The 22,153-nt window shown below is 48.2% G+C and overlaps 1 protein-coding gene across 1 annotated transcript in view; it reads right to left on the minus strand.

The window, feature by feature from the left end:
• Positions 1-22,153, minus strand: part of adamts9 (ADAM metallopeptidase with thrombospondin type 1 motif, 9) — a 44,622-nt gene that overhangs the window by 17,628 nt on the left and 4,841 nt on the right. The window contains exons 4-27 of the mRNA XM_030092557.1: positions 21,194-21,543; positions 20,468-20,551; positions 20,253-20,377; positions 19,943-19,983; positions 19,724-19,829; positions 18,624-18,770; positions 17,970-18,111; positions 17,048-17,152; positions 15,964-16,109; positions 15,054-15,235; positions 14,822-14,958; positions 14,387-14,504; positions 14,187-14,282; positions 13,107-13,273; positions 12,775-12,904; positions 11,678-11,804; positions 11,372-11,582; positions 11,125-11,289; positions 9,524-9,685; positions 8,031-8,150; positions 5,510-5,617; positions 5,257-5,424; positions 3,719-3,967; positions 777-938 (exon numbers count right to left, since the gene is read on the minus strand). Coding sequence (XP_029948417.1) covers positions 777-938; positions 3,719-3,967; positions 5,257-5,424; positions 5,510-5,617; positions 8,031-8,150; positions 9,524-9,685; positions 11,125-11,289; positions 11,372-11,582; positions 11,678-11,804; positions 12,775-12,904; positions 13,107-13,273; positions 14,187-14,282; positions 14,387-14,504; positions 14,822-14,958; positions 15,054-15,235; positions 15,964-16,109; positions 17,048-17,152; positions 17,970-18,111; positions 18,624-18,770; positions 19,724-19,829; positions 19,943-19,983; positions 20,253-20,377; positions 20,468-20,551; positions 21,194-21,543 — 3,548 coding nt within the window. The remainder of the gene's footprint in view (positions 1-776; positions 939-3,718; positions 3,968-5,256; positions 5,425-5,509; positions 5,618-8,030; positions 8,151-9,523; positions 9,686-11,124; positions 11,290-11,371; positions 11,583-11,677; positions 11,805-12,774; positions 12,905-13,106; positions 13,274-14,186; positions 14,283-14,386; positions 14,505-14,821; positions 14,959-15,053; positions 15,236-15,963; positions 16,110-17,047; positions 17,153-17,969; positions 18,112-18,623; positions 18,771-19,723; positions 19,830-19,942; positions 19,984-20,252; positions 20,378-20,467; positions 20,552-21,193; positions 21,544-22,153) is intronic.

Below are 22,153 nucleotides of genomic sequence, written 5' to 3' on the forward strand. Positions count from 1 at the left end.
GCAAAATATAGACATTCTCCTCAGCTATACCCTGCACCACAACAAAGAAAAGTTTGAATTTAAAGGGTATTTTAGGACTATTGGTCCCATAAAAACCTTGGTCGCACCCACTCAAGATGAGCTCTATATATATATATGGTAAATAAATTATTAAACAAATGTAAACATAACAATTGCCATGTAAATACCATGTATTCAATCTTTCACACAAATCCAGACATGCAATTTTCTTTAGTGCAACGATTTACAGCATATTTTATCCTGTACAAATGGAGCATCAGCGTATCTACTGAAAATTGAATTAAAATATCCTTACAAGACCATTTAGTGTGTGTGAACAGTGTCAAACATTAAGCATGTGGGCCAATCGAGTCCACAAAACAACAAGAAAATGAAAAAATTCAAAGAAAAAGTAGATTTAAAAAAAAAAGAATTAAAAATTAAAAACAATAGCATAAAACAACACTGAGACCCGAGCTGAGATTTCAGTGATGCCGCCATGATAGATAGGAAACTAGCATAAAGGTGAGTTCGTAAAAACTTGCATGCAAAAGGCTGCAAAATGCACATTATAGGAGATGCTTTTTCAAACAATTCACTGAATTTGGCACCAGAAAGTGACATTAAAACTGACTAATCATTCACCCACTTTTTCAAAATGTGTACAGGTTAATATTTAAAGATTATTATGCCACTATTTCACTGAGTCAAGATGAAATTGGGCTTTATGTTGAATTGAAACGGTTCATGCAGACCTGAAGCGAGGCGCGTCTCACCTCTCCCCAGTTGCCGTAGACCCACTGGGGGCAGGGCCCCGACTCGCAGGACCGCTGCTCGCTGGGTCGGCTGCGGTCCTCGCAGCTGTTGGCAGGGTAGCCGTTCTCGTCCTGGCACACTACGACTCGCCGCTGGAAGCCTCCCGCACACGTGCTGGAACACTGTTGTGAGAGGGAGAGGGCGCACGGCGTCAGAGGTACAGATGCTGGGTGTGCGGGCCGTGCACCAGGACGGCCGGGAGGGGTGCAGCGTTTACTTTTCGTTTCAAGGAAATCGCCATAGTGGACGGTGCAGAGGTGCACCGCTCAGCTATAGTTATTGATGTCTCAAACCCATTTGAAATCCTGCATTTTTGCAGAATAGAAAGTGAAACAAATGGATCAGAATGTGTTCATTTGATAGAGACAAAGACTTATATTAGTATAATCTCACACAGTAATCAGATAACAGTTGTGTGAATCTCAATCGGAACGTTCTGTGAATGCCGACTGAGGGCTGGCCAATGCAAGTCAGATTCTGACCCAAAAGCTCCTGAGACATTCCTTCAGCATTCATGAGAAATGCCCAAGACACCAATTCGGTGCTATTTCAACTGGAATGAGCTGAAACGTGTGGGGTTTGTGGGAGCTGTCGCTGCACACTGAGACAGGGTTCTGCTTCCAATGTCTTGGATCAATGCACAAATTTGTGAGTAAATGAAAGTAAAATTGAGGTTTTCTGTTTTTATGTCACCTGAACCACCAACCTGTGGGATGCTGGGTGCTATAAAAGCATAAATAAGACATCAGATTGCAGTGCACTCAAAAGAGCCGCTAAAGAAATAAATAAACCTATTCGGAAATGCTTCTCCACCCTGTTTGTTCCTACAAATCACACCCTGAATACTATATATATATCAATATCATGTACACACAGAGTCACCTCAAACATCCAGACAATACCGGCAGGCGTCTCATGTCTGAAGACTAAATATTGGAGATGAAATCATCAGGACACGGGAAGGAAACCCCCAGAAATAGCTTTGATCGCTTCCCTGAATTATTTGCAGGTTATTTCTGATCATCACCACTGACCCAGTTAAAATAGCAGCGGGAGACAACACACACACACACACACACACACACACACACACACACACACACACACACACACACACACACACAGATAACTGCATGGGGTGAGACGACCTGCAGCCATCGGGTCACACTGGGTTATGGATGAAGCCTCAATCCTCAACAGAGCATCTCAATGAATGCATGAGGGGTTAAACGCTCAAAATAAAACTGGAGATTTATAGAAATAGTAGCCTACTGGGAGAATTGAGGAACGAGAGAGGGGAAAAAAGTCCCAGAGCATAAAAATGATGTTAATAACAACACTTGAACACTGCAGGTGATATGAAAGAGAGACTGCAGCTTCATTTCCAGGTTGATTAAAAACTCTGCGGGACAAAGTGAACACTCGCTGTGCTACAACCAGTCACTACAACACAAAGGAACATGTGGCGGCGCGCAAAAGACGCGAGATAAAAACAAGTCAGCCACGAGTCGCACGTTCTGGGAACCGCTGATTAGACTCCGAGGACCTGAGTTACTTTAATCACAAACAAATTGTGCTGAATTACACAGAAACTGTGATCTGTTTGAGTGTGTAAGAGAGAAAGAGAGAGAGAGAGCAGATATACATGTGCTATAAATAGTGAAAATGTTTCAATAAAGCTCTAACAATGGTGAAAAAGTGACGTCCCATTAATAGTAGACAAGTAGACAAGGTAGAATAAAAAAATAAAAAGATAGCTAGTTCCTAGGATTGTAGGTTATTGCACACTAAATAAAATAATTCAAATGGACATTAATGCAGAAGTTCAACATGGGAACACTGAGTCAAGTGAAAATTGATCAAATGAAACTGGAAGTTTGGGTGAAAGAAAGAAAAAAAATCGGGAATCAGAGCAAAAAAAAAAAAGTTCAATTTTTTAAAGAAAAAAACAATACAGAGATGAGAACTACAGCAGCGTTTCTCCGCTGAAGGCTGAGCTGATTTCTGCTCCTTTCAAATGAGTTAAATGTGGACGCAACAGCTTTCAGACACTGGAAATCACACTGAATTATCTGTGAGCAGAAACTGCTACGATTCTGCTCATTCTGGGAAACATGACTGGTGTCAAGGATATTTTACTGATTTTTTTTTTTTTTTTTTTGCACATCTGTCAGACCAGCTTCCATCTGTTTCCACGGAATGTCAAGTTTGCGTGAGTTTTTATCTTGGATATGACGAATTAGCAACGAGGATGTTTAAGAAAATAATAAAATTCCATTTGGAAAATAACAGATTCTCAGACAGAAGGTTCCAATGTGAACATCGAGGAAAGGACCACAGAAGTGGTGGAGATTACTGCGGTTATTAAAGTTCCCAACGGTCAAAATGAGAATCACATGACTTAACATGACGTGTGTTTTCACGCAATATTAGGTTTGCGTGTGTTTTCACAATCGCAAGCCTTCAGTGAGTGAATCATGTCCATCAGAAGACATTAGTCTTGTCCAGATGTGACAAATCTCACAATCAGCTCCTTTCAAAAATAACCAGCGACTGACTTTAACATTCTAACCAAACCAAACCATGACCCACCAAAAAAAATCAATAAAAAAGCTATTTATACTTTAACTCAGCGGTCTGGGCTGGGGATCACTATTGGGAGGGTCATTACATTATTATTATAAATATTTTAATAAATATTGAAATTTTTTACATTTCACTGATTTTAATGTTTGACATACCGTTGTTAAAACGATGTGAGAGGAAAAAATGTTGCCTTGAATAGTTCTTGGTGGGAATCAGAAATGTGTGTGTGTGTGTGTGTGTGTGTGTGTGTGTGTGTGTGTGTGTGTGTGTGTGTGTGTGTGTGTGTGTGTGTGTGTGTGTGTGTGTGGCGCCTCACCGCGCCCCAGGGTCCGGTCCTCCACTGGTGGGACTGGCTGCGGGGCAGGTTGCTCCTGGGGCCGGCGTTGGGTGAGGACGGCAGGGGGCGGGACTCGCTGGACCGGGCCGGACACTGAGACATGGCGCAGTCCTGCTCCGTGGTGGGACGGTCGTCGGGGTCGCACTCGCTGGCGCTCACTTCCTGCTCGCTGAAGTTGACGCACACCACCTGCCGTGTGGTTTTCCCCTGGCCGCAGGTGACCGAGCACTGGGGACAGAGACAGAGTCAGGACGGACAGCTCCGTGGTATCTGTGACGAAAAATGGCGTTTATTTCACAAATGACTGTAAAGTGAAGCAGCCTGTAGGTCTGTCTTCATAAACTGACACAAAGGCATGGAGTGTCCACTGAACTGGCAGCATCCGTGAGTTCTAGGAATACATCCCTGAACTAAAATGTGTTGGAAACCCCTGGATGAAGGGATCTGAGAGATCCTCCAATCAGCACTAATGGATTCTCCCTCAGCTGCTCTGAAGAAGACTCTCCCCGCCTTGCATAAGTTGATCTATTATCCAACATTATGCAACAGCTGTCTCTTTACAGAGCGCGGCCGGGATGACACTGGCCAGACGTTTACAGCGCTCTGTCGCTGTGTTTCACAGGACTGTAAATACTGCAGGACAGGAAGCTGAAGCACACGACGTGACACTGAATGACGCTGTACCGACCCTGAGAACAATCACACAGATCTGTAGTATCAGAGCGCTCTGCCAGGTTTCAGTTGCTCAATCTGGTGTGTGCGTCGGGTTTTTTTGGACGAGTCTCTGAATTCGTTTTTGGCCGTGAGATGAACTATTTCCCTTCAGGGGGTCAATGAGTGTCTTTGGCTTGGTGGTAGATGTGTGGGTGTGCCTTGTTGTGTGTTTGTGTGTGTGTGCGTGCGTGATGTTTATGTGTATGGTGACCAGACCTGCAGTCTTGACTGTACTGTATCACCAGGACTCTGATGAGAAACATCTGTAAACAAGGCTGCAGCCCCTCACTGCAGCCCCTCGCAGCTCCACAAAGTTTGCGCCTCACTCCCAATAACTCTCTCTCACTTCACTGTACATGCAAACACACACATGCACACACACACACACATGCATGCGCTGTGCTATGACAGGCATCCTTCTCCAGTTATGGATCCACACTTGCATACCAGCTGCCAACCTGTCTCCTCATCCTTTCTCACACCGACATCTAAGTGCCGTGAGCTCCCACTGATTGCTGGTGAGAAGAGCTCCACACCAGCAGAGCCTTATCTCACTCTGGGAAAAACATCTGCATGGCAGTACGGATGATATAAATTAAGTTAATTCTCAATGCTGTCACTGTAAAAAAAAAAAAAAGATGCAGATCTTGGGTAGGAATGGGGAAGTACGCTGCCATATGTTCGCTTATTTGAAGTGGTCTTCCAGCTCCGCCGGAGCTCGCACGCCTCCCGAGATGAGATTCGGCAGCTTCGCTAAAGACCGATGCACAAATGATGAGGAGCTGCCGGGTTCTCCTTCTTACCACGGTCCATTCCAGAACCTTCCACTGTCCGCAGGCCACCACTGAGCACACCTCCCTGGCGGGGGGTTTGGGAAGGTGGGCGCACGCCGCCTCCTCCGCCACGCCGCCCTGGTTGTCGCGGCAACTGACGTAGCGCATCCGCGTCCCCTTGCCACAGCTGGCACTGCACTGTTGTGCAGATGTGAAATGTTAGCAAGCTGCTGAAATAAAGCAAAACAATAAACCGTTGATAGATGCTGCAGCGTCGGCCGACCTGGGTCCAGGATCCAAAGCGCCACTGGGTTTTGTGGCCCTGGTGGGAAGGGACTTTGGTCCCCGGGGGGATTGGGTGGCTGCTGGGACATTGGGCCAGTTCACAGTCCTGTGGACGAAGGGACACATACACTCATTCATGCAGTGATTAACAGAATGGATATACTGTACCAACATCTGCCCCCGACCACCAAATACCATGAATATTACAGATAGCTCTTCCGTCATTAACTTTTAACTTTATTCCTGTCAGCTCTGCATGCGAGTGTCGTTATGTTTCCCATCAGCCCCCCCCCCCCCCCAACCCCCGACCCTCACCCCCGACCTTAGCAAAACAACACGAACAAGGTCCGCCCCATCAGTTCAAACTATGGATTGTGGCAGTAAGCCACTCAGCATAAAGCCCTGATCCCTGTCATAACAGGTCATAGTGGAGTGGTATTCAGGGCTCCAATGCCCATGCTGGCGTGGTCCGAAACCCCACCCCTAATCCACCCCCTTGTCCCTCACCTTCCGCCCTTTCCTATTTTTCCCTTCATGCCCTCTGGTGCCCTCTGACCCCCTGTCTCTGGAGATGAAACCCTTAATCAGGTCACAGAGACTCTGGCTTGACCACGAATTCCACACGTTTCCCCCTAAAGGAGAGGAACTGGCCTCCTGGTAGCACTAAAAGCCGCCCTGCAGACGCCTCCTCGCGTTTTGCACGTAAAAACTACGCCTTTGGAGCTCTTGCCTTTCATATTTGCTTTCGTGGGAATAAGAAGCAAATAATCTTTTCCTCCTCGGAGTCGGACCTCCATCCATCAATCCGCCCCTCTTTTTCTAACCCCCGCTCAGCGATGGGCGGCGGCGGCGGCGGGACCGGCGGCCTGGTGGCCCACTTCATGGCTGGCTGGTTAGAATCACAACGAGGTGGGGCGACTGCTTCAGGGTCACTGGTCACCGGTCTCTGCCGGCCCAGGCACCGGAATTAAGAGCTGCTGCGACTAGAGGGGGGCCTCATCCTGAGTCTGCATGCTCAGCCCTCTGAAATGGGTGTGCGCCCCATGCTGACCAAACAAAACTCTCATTCAGCTCAAAATACTCCAAGTTTCTGAGACGCTCTCAGTGTGTGTGTGTTTTTAATGCTTAACATGTGAATAAATGCAAACACACAACACTGAGTGAGCGACATGTTCAAGGCCTTTTGACATTAAATAAGAATTCATGAAGCAGAAAATGATAAAAGCACCTTTTAAAAGCCAAATGTGAAACAGGTTCTTACGTCTGGCTCAGACTCTGTTTACATGACAGTGTCTTCCAGAGAAAACAGAAAACGTCTGTTGTGTTTTGGGGGGGTGTCTACATGACAACGTTGCTTGGACCAACAGAAAACAACTTTTGGAAAAAGCTTCATGTCTGTGTCAGCGTGGAAATCAGAATTTTTCTGAAATCTAGATACTGCACTTAAGCACTATGATCACAGTAAATGAGAAGGATTCATTCAGAATGAATGCGCTGTTTGCTCCTCCTTCGTTTTATCAGCCCTTCTCCAATAAAGTGTACATTTACTGCTCCATCATCTGGATCACAGGTGGAGACGCATTTTATTCCTGACGAACGCCGATACTGAGTGAACCAAAACCATGAAGACTGACAGTTTAAAGGAGATCAGAGTTTCCAGCATACTGTTGTCTGTGTCTCTACATGGAGGCTTGATTACATTAAAACGGCACCCACTAGTGGCCAGACAAGGAAATCACAGTTTCTGTTTTCAAAGCGTTGCTGCGTAAACGTGAGACTGTTTTGAACAACGATGCACAAACTGCGCATTTCCAGTTCAAGCGTCACATCAACGGGGCCTAAAATGGACGTGTCTCTAAAATGCTTGCTGATTGGTGGTTGGAGGAAAAGGGGAGGAGCCTGAGCCATAGAAACTGGATTAGTTGGTTTCTCATCTAGTTTAAGTCTTTGTTTTCCATCGGTCATATCTGTTGTTTCCCAAATTTTTTTCAATAAAATCAGAATGTGTATTCTCGGTGGGTTTGCGGTTGTTGGCGCCCAGTTTTTCGCTGTTCTGCTGATTGTATTGACTCAACAGGAGGTGTTTCCTTCCTGGTTGGTGAAAAAAACTACGAATCCGTGCGTGGTGGTGCGAACATGTTTTCTATTTCTTTCCATCCACTCGACTGTAGGTCTTTTCTTCCAGTGTGTTCCAGCCCTACAAACCAACATGACTTCTGCAACACATCGAGCGTCTGTTACATAATGAAGGCCAGGGTATTTTGAAGAATAACAGAAAACGACCGCATGGCTTTGAGGGATTCTGTCTGAGAGCTGCGTGGGGGGATACAAAGTCCGGTTCAACTTCCCCCTGGTTTTCTCCTCACCAGATCAGAGGGGAGACTTCTATTGAGACCAGGTGGAGATTAAATGTTTATTTGTGTTTGTTTCGGGCAACATGAGCACGGCGTCGGCCATGGCACGACTGCGAGGAGGAGGAGGAGGAGGAGGAAGAGGAGGGGAGGAGGAGGATTTCCTACCTGTGTGTCAGTGGGTCGGGTGGCAGCGTTACATTCAGTGTCATCCATGACGGCACCATAAGAGCCAACCACACATTTCACTGCTCGCATCTGGTAGCCTGGCCCGCAAGAGGTAGTGCACTGGGTTCAAACAAAGAGAGAGAGAGAGAGAGAGAGAGAGAGAGAGAGAAAAAAGATGTGGTGAGGGGGAGTGGTGGGAGAAACATTAGCAACACTGAGCAAGGAAAGCAAGCACAAAACAGATGGTTCATCTAAGCCAACACAGCAATCCCCCTCACAAACAAGTTAATAAAACAGCCTCCATGCGAAGGATTTTCTTTCCTGATAATAGTCTCGGAGATCAAACGCACGAGGACGCTCGTACACATCGCACCGGCCCGCTTTTCCACTGCAGCTACGTCAAAGGCTGCGATCCCCGCACTTTCTTCTGGCTCACCGCCCTCAGTAGAAACAAGGTCAAACTGGTGTGGCGGCAGCTTCAGCTGCCATTCGGCCACGCTTCATTAAACCACTTCAAATATACCTTAACGTGTGCACATCCTCTGACGGGGGGGGCGCGAAAATATCTGGCATTTTTGGGTGTCCAGTTCTTGTGCACACAGACAGACACTGTCAACTATGGCTATAGCTATAGCTGTGTCTGATCTGCTGCAGAGGAGACCAAAAAAAAATCTCACATTCTAACTCAATTTTACTCATATTGATGCTCTGGATCAATAACTCTTCAAGAGGAGCACTCAGACTCAGTCTTCGGGGGACGTCTTCATTTTCTCGTGATTTCAACACCTGAGCTCGCTTATCGATACCAAATAAAGACTCCATGTCAGGTGGAATGAGCGGCATCGTACATGCAGCCCTAAGTGCAACAGGGAGCCAGTTCACTGCAGAGCAGGCTGATGTTGCTAATACTACTTATGTCTTTATTTGCACAACATCAGAAAAAAATAATAAAGATTTGGAAATAGAGGAGTGGAACCTGAGTGTGCAGGAGAGGAAAGACGCTCTGATGTGAAATCCTCCATTACAGGGATGAAAGTAAAAGTAAAAAAGGATCAATGGACAACAAGCGGGGAAAAATAACAAAGAAGTTCATAAAAACAGTCACCTAAACAATAAACACATCAACTCAGAATCAGCGAGATAGGATTTAGACAGGAGACGATTCAATTATTTAGACTGAAAAAGGATCAAAGAGGAGAGAAATTTAAATGTCCATGGAAATGCAGGGTTGTGGAAACACAAAATCATTCTTCATGTTCAGTTTCTTTCACTTCATTTAGCACAAATAAACAAAAGAAGCACTTTACTGCTTCACGCTTCCACATATCTACCTGAACCACAGGACATGTTTCATAATTCCATATATTCCAAGATCAGATAGACTGGAGCTGGTTGTGAAACACACACACACACACACACACACACAAACACACACACACACACACACACAGCAGCCGTGACATTCGGACGACCTGCCTCAGGATGGGCCTCACCTGTCCCCAGGGCCCGACCTGCCAGGAGGCACACTCCTGCTGCTGGCAGGTCTGCACCGACTCGGGTTTGGACGAGCCGCAGAAGCGATCGTCCAGGCGGTCCTCGCCGAACTGGCACCACGTCTGTCGGTGCTTGTAGCCTTTCCCGCAGGTCACCAGGCACTGAGAGACAGAGACGTCCGACGTTACACGGCTACAGATTATTAACACGCAATGAGCTGCGTGTTGTGTGCAGCAGGATATTCAAATTTTGAACCGGGGGGTCCAAGTAATGGGGCGAGTGTGTTTATTATTATGTTCGTACAGTCTGTATGTATATAGAGGAGTGTTGGTGTTTGGCAACTCCACACAGTAAATCTGAAAAATTCCTGGAATGCAGCCCACAGCTTTGCGAGCTCCTTGCTCTACGGCGTGTAAACTGTGCAGCAGTTAAGTATGATCGTGCCCTACAAACACCACTTTTCCAGCACTTAAAAGTAGCAGAGCGAGGGAAGAAACTTCCCCGAAGCTGCACAAGTAACATTTAGATCTGATCACTGCTGGCAAGAAGCTACAGTATTCTCAAAATAGATGTTTTTTTTTTCCTTCCAATGGAATAAATATAGCTACATAAACTGTGATGAGAGCCTTGCAGAAGTGAGTAACTGCAGACGAATGACAGCACTTTGCTTCAAACCTAAAAATGACTATAAATCAGAAGACAAATCAACTGAATATAATGAGTTATGTTTAAAATAATGGTGTCAAACCTGTGGCCTGTGGGTCAAAAGCAGTTCAGACCAGGGTCCAACCCTGCCCATCAAATCACTGAGAAAATTGATAATATTTCAAAGAAAGCATTGATTTTTTTAAAAAAGTTTTCTTTAGGAGTTGTAGACACATCACAACCTGAGATTTGGGTCATGCTGTCATGAAAGACAACACTTGTTTTTCACATGTCACTGTATTTTGCATCAGTAAGTGTCAATAAAATCAGCTTTATGTTAAGAATATAATCATTTGTGGTCATATTTGCTTGGTTTTGTGAAACCATAGACATTTTCATCATATATTCTGTATGTCACAACAAAGACAATCCGTAAAGTTTAAATTTGAAGGTTAGTATTATAGTTTATCAATCCAGCCCACTCCAGATGAAATCAGGCTCTGATCCCTGAACTAAAACGTGATTAAAATGTGTTCACTTTCATTATAACCACTACAAGTGACTGGTGAGGATCACTCTGCTTCTCTTTAAAGAACAAAAGAGGCATTAAGAAGGATGTGCAACAAACATGAGGCTCTTCAGCTCCTCTGGAGCGGCTGCATGAAGCTTTCACTAAATTAATCACTTCTGTTTGCAGACCAGAATCACAATGAGTCTTATCTCAAAAAGCTAAATGGCTAAAAAGGAAAAACAAGCAAAAAGAAAAAAAACAACAACTCTGAAGCAACCAAAATTTCTAAAACAGCTCAAATGGCAAAAAAAGGGAGATAAAACTTAAAAAGAGTCAGAACTCTTGACTCTTTTCAGACGGACTCTCACAGCTTCATGACCAATCATCACTTTGAAGGCTCCAGATGTGTTTCCTGAGCCGGGACGTGTCTCCTGGCGGACTGACCTCGGACCAGTCCCCGGTCTTCCACTGTGGACAGAGGAATTCGTTGCAGGGTTGGACGGTCAGCCTGTCTCTCTGGCTGCACTTGCTCTCGTCGCCGCCGGCCTCCGCCGCCTTGCGGCACACCGCCCCTCGCCGCCGGGTTCCCCCGCCGCAGCTCTTGGAGCACTGCGGAGGGAAAAGGCGCCGTTAACACTCCCACCGTCACGTGCGCGCTCTGACCTGCTCGGTCCTCCGGAGGCCGCCGTACCTCTGACCAGGACGAGTACTCCCACCCGCCCGGGTTGCAGTCTCCGTGACACGGCTCCTTGTCGTCCGGCTTGCGCAGACCGCTGCAGTAGCGCTCGTCGACCTTCTGCGTCTTCCCGTCCGTGCGGCTGATCTTGGCGCAGTATATCTCCAGCGTGCGGTATCCCGGACCGCACTGCGCCGTGCACTCGCTCTTCCGAGCTACGTGCCACCTTGGCAAACAGAAAGAAAACAGAGTTTTTCTAAGTTTTCTACTGACCTTGTGAAGAATACCTGCTTGACTGCTTGGCAACACGACGGCACACACCTGACTTCACACTCGGTGTTGCAGGGCTCGGTGATGACGGCGGGCCGGGCTGTACCGTGACACCTCTGGTCCGACACCATCACTCGGTCAGACTCTCTGCTGCACAGGATCTTCCGTTTGCGCTCGCCTGCAACGACACAGAGGTGCTTTAAAAACAGCAGGAACATTTAAAATCATGTTCAGAAACAACAGAATATATCAACATTATAGCAGAAACAGAGCAACAGTTGGGAAGTGTGTGAAGTTGGGAGCTCTGATTAATCCCCATCTTTTTTGATCAAGTTCTCTTTAATGTGAAAGAAGAAAAAAAACCCACTGAAGTTTCTTTTTTTTCCAAAGTTGCTTCTAAACAACCAAAGTCTGCAACCTCAACCTGAAGAATTCGCCCTTTGCCGTTTGTTCTCCTCCTATAATTCTAGATTTTGCTTTATTGCACCGCTCCCCTCGCTTTCGGTGACCTTGCTCTGTGAAAAATGTTGCACTAAACCGACTTCAATTGCTGGCTTTTGTTGAATCACGTTGCTCCACCGTACAGCAGAGGGCAGAGATCTAAACCTCATGTGCGTCCAGATAATAGGCCCTCTATCAATACCTCATGCTAGCGAGTCCTGCGGCCCGGCGTTAGGAGGGCTTGGAGTTTTCCTGCAGAGGGCATTACAACTTAGCTGTTTACCCTCATGTGAACTGTGAAGTTCTTGGTTTTCTCCTTGGAATTCGCTTGTTCAAGCAGGGCGGTGAGAAAGAAAAAAAAAAAAGAAAAGGTGGAGAAAGTGATCCTGTGACAGAACAAAGTGACACGAGGTTTCTGAGTTTACCTGCGATCCGCCTCCGCACGCCCACGCCGCCACGCTAAAGAAGGCCATCGGCCAACGGCGCGCTATAAAATTGAAGTCTGATCATTTGTTCGGAAAGCTATAAGTCTGGCAGGGGCCTGTCAGGTTTAACCAGGAGCTCCTCCTCCCTCCCTCCTATGTCCTTGGCTCGGAGGTTCCCACGTCTGCTCGCTCCATTCCGCCCCAGCTTCGCTCTCGCCACACCATTCATCACTGACCTTTCCCATCAGCTCGCCCTGCCAACCGCATGCGCCTCCCCCTCACCTTGGCACAGGCGGCTGCACTCCTGCCAGGGCCCGTATGCATCCCAGAAGAACTGCTGAGGCTTGTCCTCTATGGGGATGTTAAAGGAGTACCTGACATCTGGGTTGTAGAGGTTCCCCACAGACAGCACCTGTGAGAAACGCAGGCAACATGGCATAAACCACGGCTCGGCTCCGGGGTTCGAATGTGAAAGATTGTCCTGATCTTTACAAAAACATACAGTAGTACTTGGATATGAAGCCTGTAGAGGCTTTCAGGGTTTAGATATTCATCTCTGAGTCTGATATCTGTGTGCGCATCGCTCCTAATAGGCCATAATGGGCCTGCTTTACCTGGACAATGATTTCTTCTTCGATGCGATCGGTGCAGTTGATCCTCTCAACACCATGGTCCGAGCCGCTGTACTCGATGATGGCGTTTCCTACTTTGATTTCCCTTTTGAACATGCTGACCACGAAGTCTCCGTTAAGCAGGAACTCTCCACGGCTGTTTGATATGGCTGCAGGGAGACAGAGAGGGTCACTGTGCTTCATCCCAGCGGAACAGAAGGGAACGGCTGCCGTTTGATGTGGGGGTCAAACGATCTGAGCTGGAAGGACCAGGATGTGGGATCCAGGACGACGTGTGAGGAGTGTTTGCTGGAGGGCTAAATGCAACCGCAAACATGGCTGCTACTAAATATGACTATTCTGATTTAATGGGAATAATAAAGAGAAAAAAATTTCTTCATGTCTCAGGATAGAATAGAAACACTGCTTTAAGTTACAGTGACAGTAGGCTGCAGTGAAGCCTGAGCAAAAATAATCCACAGCGTCTGAAAAAAGAAGCGGCATCCCGGGGTGTCCTGTTCGGCGGCCAGACTCCAGCGCTCGTTCAGCTTAATGCGATTATGGAGCTAATTTCCTGCCTTTACTTTCCTCGCCATTTCACACATTACACTAATGTGGCTGTGGAGAGCGGCGCTCGCTCCAGAAATATCGTCCCTACTGCGGGACCCTGAGCGAGCGGCTGTCCCCCGTGCACGAGCGCACGCCAAGCACCGGCGGAAGGCTGCATGTTGGAGTTAAAATCGAAACTTCATCACGGTTCCCACATGCGAACCTTACATATGTACGCATGCACGCATTGGCTCGGTGGAATGAGCCCCGCAGGGCCCAGTTCAGGCATTAGCGCTCAGCATTAAGACGCACCAGAGACACTGCAGAGGAGACGTGAACAGGCCTTGCTGGAATAGCACCCAAAGGCCCAGTTCTGCCTCATTACCAGATTAGCACACACACACACACACACATACGCACACACACAACTGTGCTGAGAGCTGAGCGCTAAACTCACAAGCAAACCGACAACACATGCCAGAGAATGATTAGAACTGAGCAAAAAGGCGAATAAAGCACTGGCGAGTGTCTTACCGAGGTAGTTGTCATCCTCTGGTTTCCCTGAGTAGCTGTGTTGACGCACATCTATGTTCGTAGCACCGCTGGGTATTCGAACGACTTCATTATAACCTGCAAACGGCACGCAGCGTTACGCCAGAGCAGCAAGTCGCCGGGGTGAAAGCCAGCTGACGAGCTGCGGTCATTCTCTCGTCGTGAGGAGGGCCGCCGCTCACCGTAGCGCACAATGTTGAAGGTGCCCGCCACGGTTTTGCAGGAGGAGTTGTCGCCGCCGCACACGCCGCACTTGTCCCTCCTGGCTTTGGAGTTCAGCACGTGATCGCAGCCGGCTTGCTGGAAGACAGAAGATCGGCGGTGTTAGAAGAGAAACCGATAGGATCAGCGATCGGTAATGAAGACAGGCTCCGGTAAGCAGAAACACCTCTTCACCTCCCTGATCAAACGCACATGAGAGACTCTCTCAGTTACAGTTATATCACCGACGCCGATTTGATTGGAAAAACATCGAAAAACAGAAGAACTGTTATGACGCACTGTGCGTGAGACCGGCTGCGGCGGGAATATCCAGATGTGAGGAGCAGAGAGGCAACTCCCTGAACTGTGACTCTCTCTCTCTACTGTGAGTGCAACCCGGCGCTCCCCTCGCTCACCCGGCACAGGCCCTGGACACAGATGTCGTTGGTGTCGGGTCCGCACGGCGTGCCGTCGATGACCCTGTCCCTGAGCTGATAGTAGGCCGTGCTGCCCGCCACCCTGCAGAACAGCTTGCACCGGTCCTTCATCAGAACTGAGAGGGCGGGAAAGAGGACTCTCATTACATCTGCTCTTCACGCAACAGGAAAGACTGTGTGAGCAACTAGGAAGAAGAAGAAGGAATCGTACTTCCGCTGTACTTGGGCACCCAGCGAACGTTTGGAGGTAGACCGTTGATGTTGAAGTGCCGGCCGTCGAAGGCGGCGCACTGTTCCTCCCTGAAGTCCTTCTTCTGCTTGGAGCAGGGCTCAGAGTTACAGGAACGGAACTTCATCCGGCGGCCCACACAATACGTTCCCCCGTTCCTGGGCCTGAGCGGCGGACGGGAGAGGAACGGCGGTCAGATTAAACTCAACACAACAACTATACAGAGGGAAGGAAGGGGGGGGTTCTTCTACTTGTTAGTGCAAGAAACAAGTGATTTAGAGAAGCTGGTTTTGCATTCAGTGCTACATAGATTCTTGCTGTGGTGTCGGTGAGACACATGAGCCGAGTCTGTGTGAGTCGAATAAAGGATTCACTCATTAAACTCAACTGAGAGAGACCAAACATGTTTTAGTTCAGGGGCCGAAACGGCCAAATGTCCTCTTGAGTGGTGCAGACTGGTAAAATACTGACATAATTACCTTTAAAATTTGAATTTTAAAGTTTTTCTTTAATTCTATTTTCTAAAATAAAAATGTTCTTGAATAATATTCAACCATCTGAATAATGAACTCAGACAGAAGATGGGGAATCTGTGAGACGCTGTGAGATCTCCAGGAGGCTGAGATCTGTGTCATTTATCATCACGTCATCCTCACTCCAACGAAACAGGTTGAAAGGAAACATTTAAGCTCGCTCTTTATTTATGGAAAACAACCCCGGATGATCATTCATAGATCCTGTTTTGATGCACACTAGTCATGGGAAGAATTCCCTGGAGGAGGAGGAGGAGGAGGAGGAAGAGAGTTTGATCTATGGAACATTGACTTCAGCAGCTGAGACGGAGACAAGGTCCAGCAGGCATGCGTGACTACAAAGAGACGGGACTGCTCACACGGGCCGGTTGCACTCGCGCATGGCGATCTTGATGCCTCCGCTGCACGTCCGCGAGCAGGTCCCGAACGGACTCCAGACGCCCCACGCCCCGTCCACCGGCGCGGCGTCGTGCTCCTTGGCGATGCACAGGCCGTGTTTGCAGTGCTGCGAGGGGAAAAGACCAGAGAGGAGCTCGCATGACATATTCCGACTGTGCTGTGCTTTGATGCTAATCTGGGAGAAATTATACAGAAAGTGGGAAAAAATAAAAATAATAAAAAAAAAAAAAAAAGTAAGGGGGGTGAAAAAGAGACTGTTTGACGGCTGTGTCTGATTGGAGACCAGACGAGCAAATGTCACGCGCACTCAATAAATACATCTCAGCTCAGAACAGGAGGACGATCATTTCTGTGGCAAGAGATGAAACACACACACACACACACACACACACACACACACACACACACACACACACAACCTTTATGTGTACTGTATATATATGTGTGTGTGTGTGTGTTGCTTTCATGTTGTGGCGGTCTCAGTAGCAGGACGCGAGCGGCTGGTGAGAAAGTCCTAATTAAAAGCCCCATGGAGACAGTTCCTTCGAAAGCAGCCGTCCCTCACAGCCCCCCCCCCCCCCCCCCCCCCCCCCCCCACCCCCCCCCCACCCTACATGCCAGCCACATTCAATTACCAGAGTTTACACACGTGTCGCCGGCGAGCCGGTTTCTGTTTGAAAACTTGTTTCCATTTGTCATATTGCCCTCCATACTACCACGCCTGCGAGCAATTTTCTGGTCATGAGTCACCGGGAAAGCAGTAAAAATCAAAACAGGGGACGAGGGGGGGGGGAATGTGGCGAGAGCCGTCAGATCACAACACAGAACCATATGAGTATTAAACCGTAATGTAAAGGATAAAGATGTGGCCCTCTCAAGAGCTGCTAATACGCTTCACGCTGAATTTTTGCTCAAATTGAAGCCAGTCCCAGTCTCGCTCCTGACGCAGTTTCTCTCTCTTTTTTCCTTCCCTCCCCAGCCTGTCGAGGGCCTGCGGACGGCGCCTCTCCGTTAGCGTCGGTCCTGATTGGACGTGACACTCACCTTTCCGGGGGAGCAGTCGGTGCCATCTGCCCAGGGCATGTGTTGGGTTCTGCAGCCCCGCTGGGCGCCCTCCGGGCTGGTGCACCACAACCGCCGGCACTGAGTCTGATAAACACACACACACACACACACACACACACACACACACACACAGTCACAGTCACATATGCGCCATGTCAACACCGACTTTAGCTAAAAATAAAGAAACAATTAGACCAAGACTCGGTGCATAAGAGTCATGTTTAATAAGCTTTCCATCTGCTCGCGCTGGCAGACGTTCGGTTGGTTCTATACTATCAAATAACCGTCCAGGAGGTGATTTCATACACTAAAATCTGCTCCATCATCGTGTGACATGTGTCTGTGAGGAAAAGCGGAAAGCTGCTTTTTTTTTTTTTTTGTTTGATTTAAGCCAAGACACAATAGAGGTTTTAATGCAGTATGCAGGGTGCAGTTTGCATGTTTGGACACATTTCTACTGCGTCCTGTTATCGGAGTTACTCCACAAGCACACTGGAAAACGCACATTAAACAAATGTGTAATAAAATACAAGAATGCGATTCAACCCTCTAACGTCAAGCACCAACTTTGGAGCAAATGCAATGAAATAGTGATTTACGCATGCTCACATCATATATAACAATCAAGTTCGAAAAATGTTTGTTTTAGCACAACTTTCTCTTTCCTGCAGTGATTTCTTGCAAAAATGAGCAGAAAGTCATGTGTGTTAGTTGTGAAACATCAACACTCCGCCTCTGGTTTCCTCTCATATCGCCCTATCAGCATGAGTTACATGTTAGAGTCGTTGTGTACGTCAAAACTGTCAACTGCTATTTACTTAAAATGCTTCAAATTCTGCGCTTCAGCATTCAATCATCAGTCTGTCCGACATGTTGGGATGTGCGCGCCGGCTCCACTCACCATATAAGGGCACACCTGCGTTCCCGGCCCAAATATCAATTCACACTGTTTATTGACATTGTATATCCGCCCGGGCAGCTGCTGCGAGAGACTGTACGGCCTAGAAACGGGCTCGTTGAGCAAGCACTCACCATATCCTGTGCTATTAAGAAATAAAAATAAAATGACTTAAAAGAAAAAAAGGAGAAAAAACAAGAGACACAAACAGACAGAAAACACACTCAGTACAGCTGGAGTGGTTAATTTTCTCTGTACATATACAAGTATCTTATTAGACTTCAACCAGCATGTCACGGGAAGTGGCGATAATCTCGGGGATGCAGGAGGGAGCTTCTGCATGGGAAGGGATATTTGACGGGTACCAGATAGTATTTCTCTTCTCTACTGTAGGAGCCTCTGGTATTTCTCAGTAGTACTCGCAGTAGAGCCTTCAGGAAAGATGGGATTAGAGGGAGGCTGCACCTTTCCTGAGACGTTTCAGGCTCGTTTTTCTTCAATCACTCACAAATCTAACCGGTGGAGAATTACACCGGCGGTGCGTCAATGTGTTCACGAAAAAGAAAGGGTCTGATTTTTACTGTAGTCGGCTACACTCTACATGAGCCGAGCCCCATGCATGCTCGAAACAGTGACGAAGAAAACAGTGGAACATACTCAAGGAACTCTGTGATGTACTTCCTGCTACACTTGGACCACATCCAAGGGTTTGTGTTGTAGTTGAGCGTGGGAGCCATCACATGCTGCTGGACCTTCACGCCGTCCTCCTTGCACTTGTTGCTGTCGTCGTGTGGCATGTTGAACCTGGCAGGAAGAGAAGATGAAAGCCTCTCAAACCAGAGCAGCATGGAGACTTAACCATGTTTTTCACCCATCTTCTGAGATCAAACTGCATTTGGTCTTTAAAGTGTGTGTGTGTGTGTGTGTGTGTGTGTGTTGCACTAACCGGCCGCATGCTTTAAATCTAAAGACTGATTCTGCGCCGGATCTCCACCGTCACCGGGGGGAAGGCATTCGAGGTTATGCACTGACAATAAATGCAGAGTGTGGGTATTGTCTGCCCGAGGGGCGTTTGGAGAGAAACCAGCGTTATATTAAAGGATGAAAAGGGGCCAATGGGCGCAGAGGAGGAACTTAGCTGGGAAAATCAGATCACAGGGAGAATAAGGGAGGCATTCAGGGCCCTGCAGGCTGTAATAATGACCATCCTGGACGGCGGGGCACAGGTACGGCGGCCCACTGCCTGCTGCTAAGCTCCTGACAGGTACCACAGAACGCTGAGATTTGCTGCTAAGCATGTTGTCACCGCTTGTTGCGGATAAACATGGAATTCAATAATCCCACCTTCTGTATAGTGGTAAGAAAGAGCATGAGGGCTGTTAGGGTCTGTAACAGTCTCCACCGCAGAAGGCTGACACCAGCGGCTCGGGCTGACTCAGGACTTTGGACAATGCGGTCTACTTATGCGCAGGAAGTCCTGACTTCAATTCCCAGTTTAGAGACTCCTGTATGAAAGCTAAACACACGCGAAAATACTCACAAAAACTGGAAAACGCAGGTGCAGCTTCAGCCGAGCGTGCCGGGCTGCTCGGTTCCCCTTCTGCTAGCGAGGCATGTGTGAATTCCTAGAAAGACTTCTGAACCTCTCCCAGCTTCTAACTGCAGCCAGAGCTCCCTCTAACTAGCAGCGGCGACAGTGTGTGTGTGTGTGTGTGTGTGTGTGCGGCAAACAGTCAGCAGAAGCATGCTGTGCTTACACATGGCCCAGTTCGTGGGCGATGGTGAACGCGGTGCTGAGTCCGTTGTCCTCGCTGATGCTGCAGCTCCGAGACGGATCGCACACCGTCCCCAGCTCCGCCAGCCCTGCAAGACAAGAGGAGCTGGCTTCAGCCTTCCTGCTTTCCAATAGAACCGTGTCTGTCCAGTCAGCTCATTAGAACCACAGCACACAATAAAAAAAAGCCCACTCTACTTACCTAAGGTGTCACACTTATCCATTTCTCTGCAGATGTCCTGCCTGTGGAGAGGATACACACAATGAATCGTGGTCAATGGCACTCGGAAAACGAGGGAAGGTTCCTAACCTGAGGGGGATTTTTACTATTTAGGTCATTTTTTTTTTTTTTTTTTTTTCACAGACATTGCCTCCATCAAGCATCTGGACCACATTTGACTCTTTGATCAGCGCCTCGCCGATTGCTATTTTTTTTTTCTATCTGGCCAATGGGAGGATTTTTCAAATAGTCTTCAAAGTGTGTCCTGCATGCAGCGTCGCTCGTCCTGCACCTGGTGATGAGGATGGCCGTGTCGTGATGGGAGTGGTGGTTCACATCCAGGGAGTTCTGGCTCTCCTGCCAGTTGCAGAAGTTCTTTAAAGTGTCCTGTGCATCGAAAGAAATGACTGGACCGTCCTGAGAAACACCGACAGAGACCGAGAGACGTGTTATTTCACTGAACGTCACGCCGCTCCACGAAAACGAAAACAAAGGCCTCGGTCCCACCTGCTCGTTGTTTATTATCACCAACTTCACAATCACAATGTGGATCAGATTGCCAATGCTCGGGTCCTTGTAGATCGAAGACACCTGAGTGAAGACAAAAAAAAGCCACATCAAACCTTCGAGATGAGACGAGTTTCATTAGCAGAACTAGCATGAGTCCTTGATGAGATGTCACACTGTGTGCTTACAGCTAACTCTAGCTAGCTTGATCCCTTCGATCTGTCTGGCTTAAGTCTGACTTCCTGCAGCCTCAAACGAGGAGCAGGGCATTTGGCTGATTGGAGGATCAAGTTGATAATGGCCTGAACCCCTGCGGAGAAGGCAGCCGCTGCCAAGAAGCAAATATAGGTCATCTCAGCCCCCCCCCCCCCCCCCCCCCCCCCACCGAGGCCCGTCGGCCCCGGACGCCCACGGGAGCCGCTATTTGAAGTGGCGGCGAGTATGCGGTCTATGTGACATACCTGAGCTTATTTTTTAACATTCATCAAAGCTGTCAGACGGGCTCCTGCTCAGGCTGCCCTCTCGTCCCCCTGGCCGTTTGAAAGTGGTGTTTACTCCTGCCCCGGCCTGCCCTTTCTCCCTCCCACGGCCCTCCTGCAACAGCAGCCCCACTGACTTACAGCAGAACCAGCTTCACCGTGCACACAGGCCTGCCTCCACACACACACACACACACACACACACACACACACACACACGCACACACACACACAGAGCAGAACTCACGATGGACATTAACGTGAGCATGTAGTGCTGCAGGTTGCTGCCGTGATGCTCCACCATTTTGCTGTCGGCCACCAGCATGACTTCAACGAAGCGCGGGTAGGAGAGGAAGCGCTTTGATCTCCTGTGAGGTCCTGAGTCGCCGCCGCTATCATTTGAAGCTCTCATGCTCGCGCCGCTGCGCTCCGGTCCCAGCACATCATTACCGGCCAGGCCGGCGCTCAGCAGCTCCAGATCGCCGAAGATACCGGCGCTGACCGCGGGGTCGGGGTCGGCGCCGGCGCCGGGCACCGCGGCGACCCCGGCCGCCGCCCTCCTCCTCGGCTTCTGCCGCTTATTTCTGTGTTTGTGCCCTGGAGTGGAAAAAAAACAAGAGAAGGAACATGAGAATACTAGAAGAGGTGGATGTGAAGCACAGTCAGTCCAAAACAAACCTAAATATTAATCGGTGTTTGTGGAGAGGTTTACATCGGAGGCACGGCCGTGGTTTATGTCTTTTAAAGATGGAGACGCATGTGGCGAGCCGGCTGTTTTGAGGTGGGTATTGTTGAAATATGCTGCTGCCTCTTGCTCTGTTTTGTTTATTGTTGCTCAAAGGGCGCGCTGACAAATGAACCCAAGCTGGAGAGCTTTTCCTCTCCCTCTCTCTCCCTCTTTCTGCCTCTCTCCACCTTCACAGGAGGGCAGGGAGTTCAAGCTAGGTAAACCTGGAACCCAGCCATGCAAAAATGCTGCACGAGTCAGTGTGCACGCTCCAAATGAGCGCGGTTCAACCACCGAGGAGCACAACTGCCCGGATTCTAATCAGGTTTTAACAGCAGCAAAAAACTGCTGCATGCTCTAATTTCTTTTTTCTTTCAGCAGATCAAAGTTTTTTCGGACCTCGAGCAATGAATCAACACCTACAGAGCAGCGAGCGTGTGGCGTGCTGGAGAATCCACTTTAGGTATTTGTGATTTATGA

This window comes from Salarias fasciatus, chromosome 5, assembly GCF_902148845.1.
Source record: "Salarias fasciatus chromosome 5, fSalaFa1.1, whole genome shotgun sequence".
NCBI lineage: Eukaryota > Metazoa > Chordata > Actinopteri > Blenniiformes > Blenniidae > Salarias > Salarias fasciatus.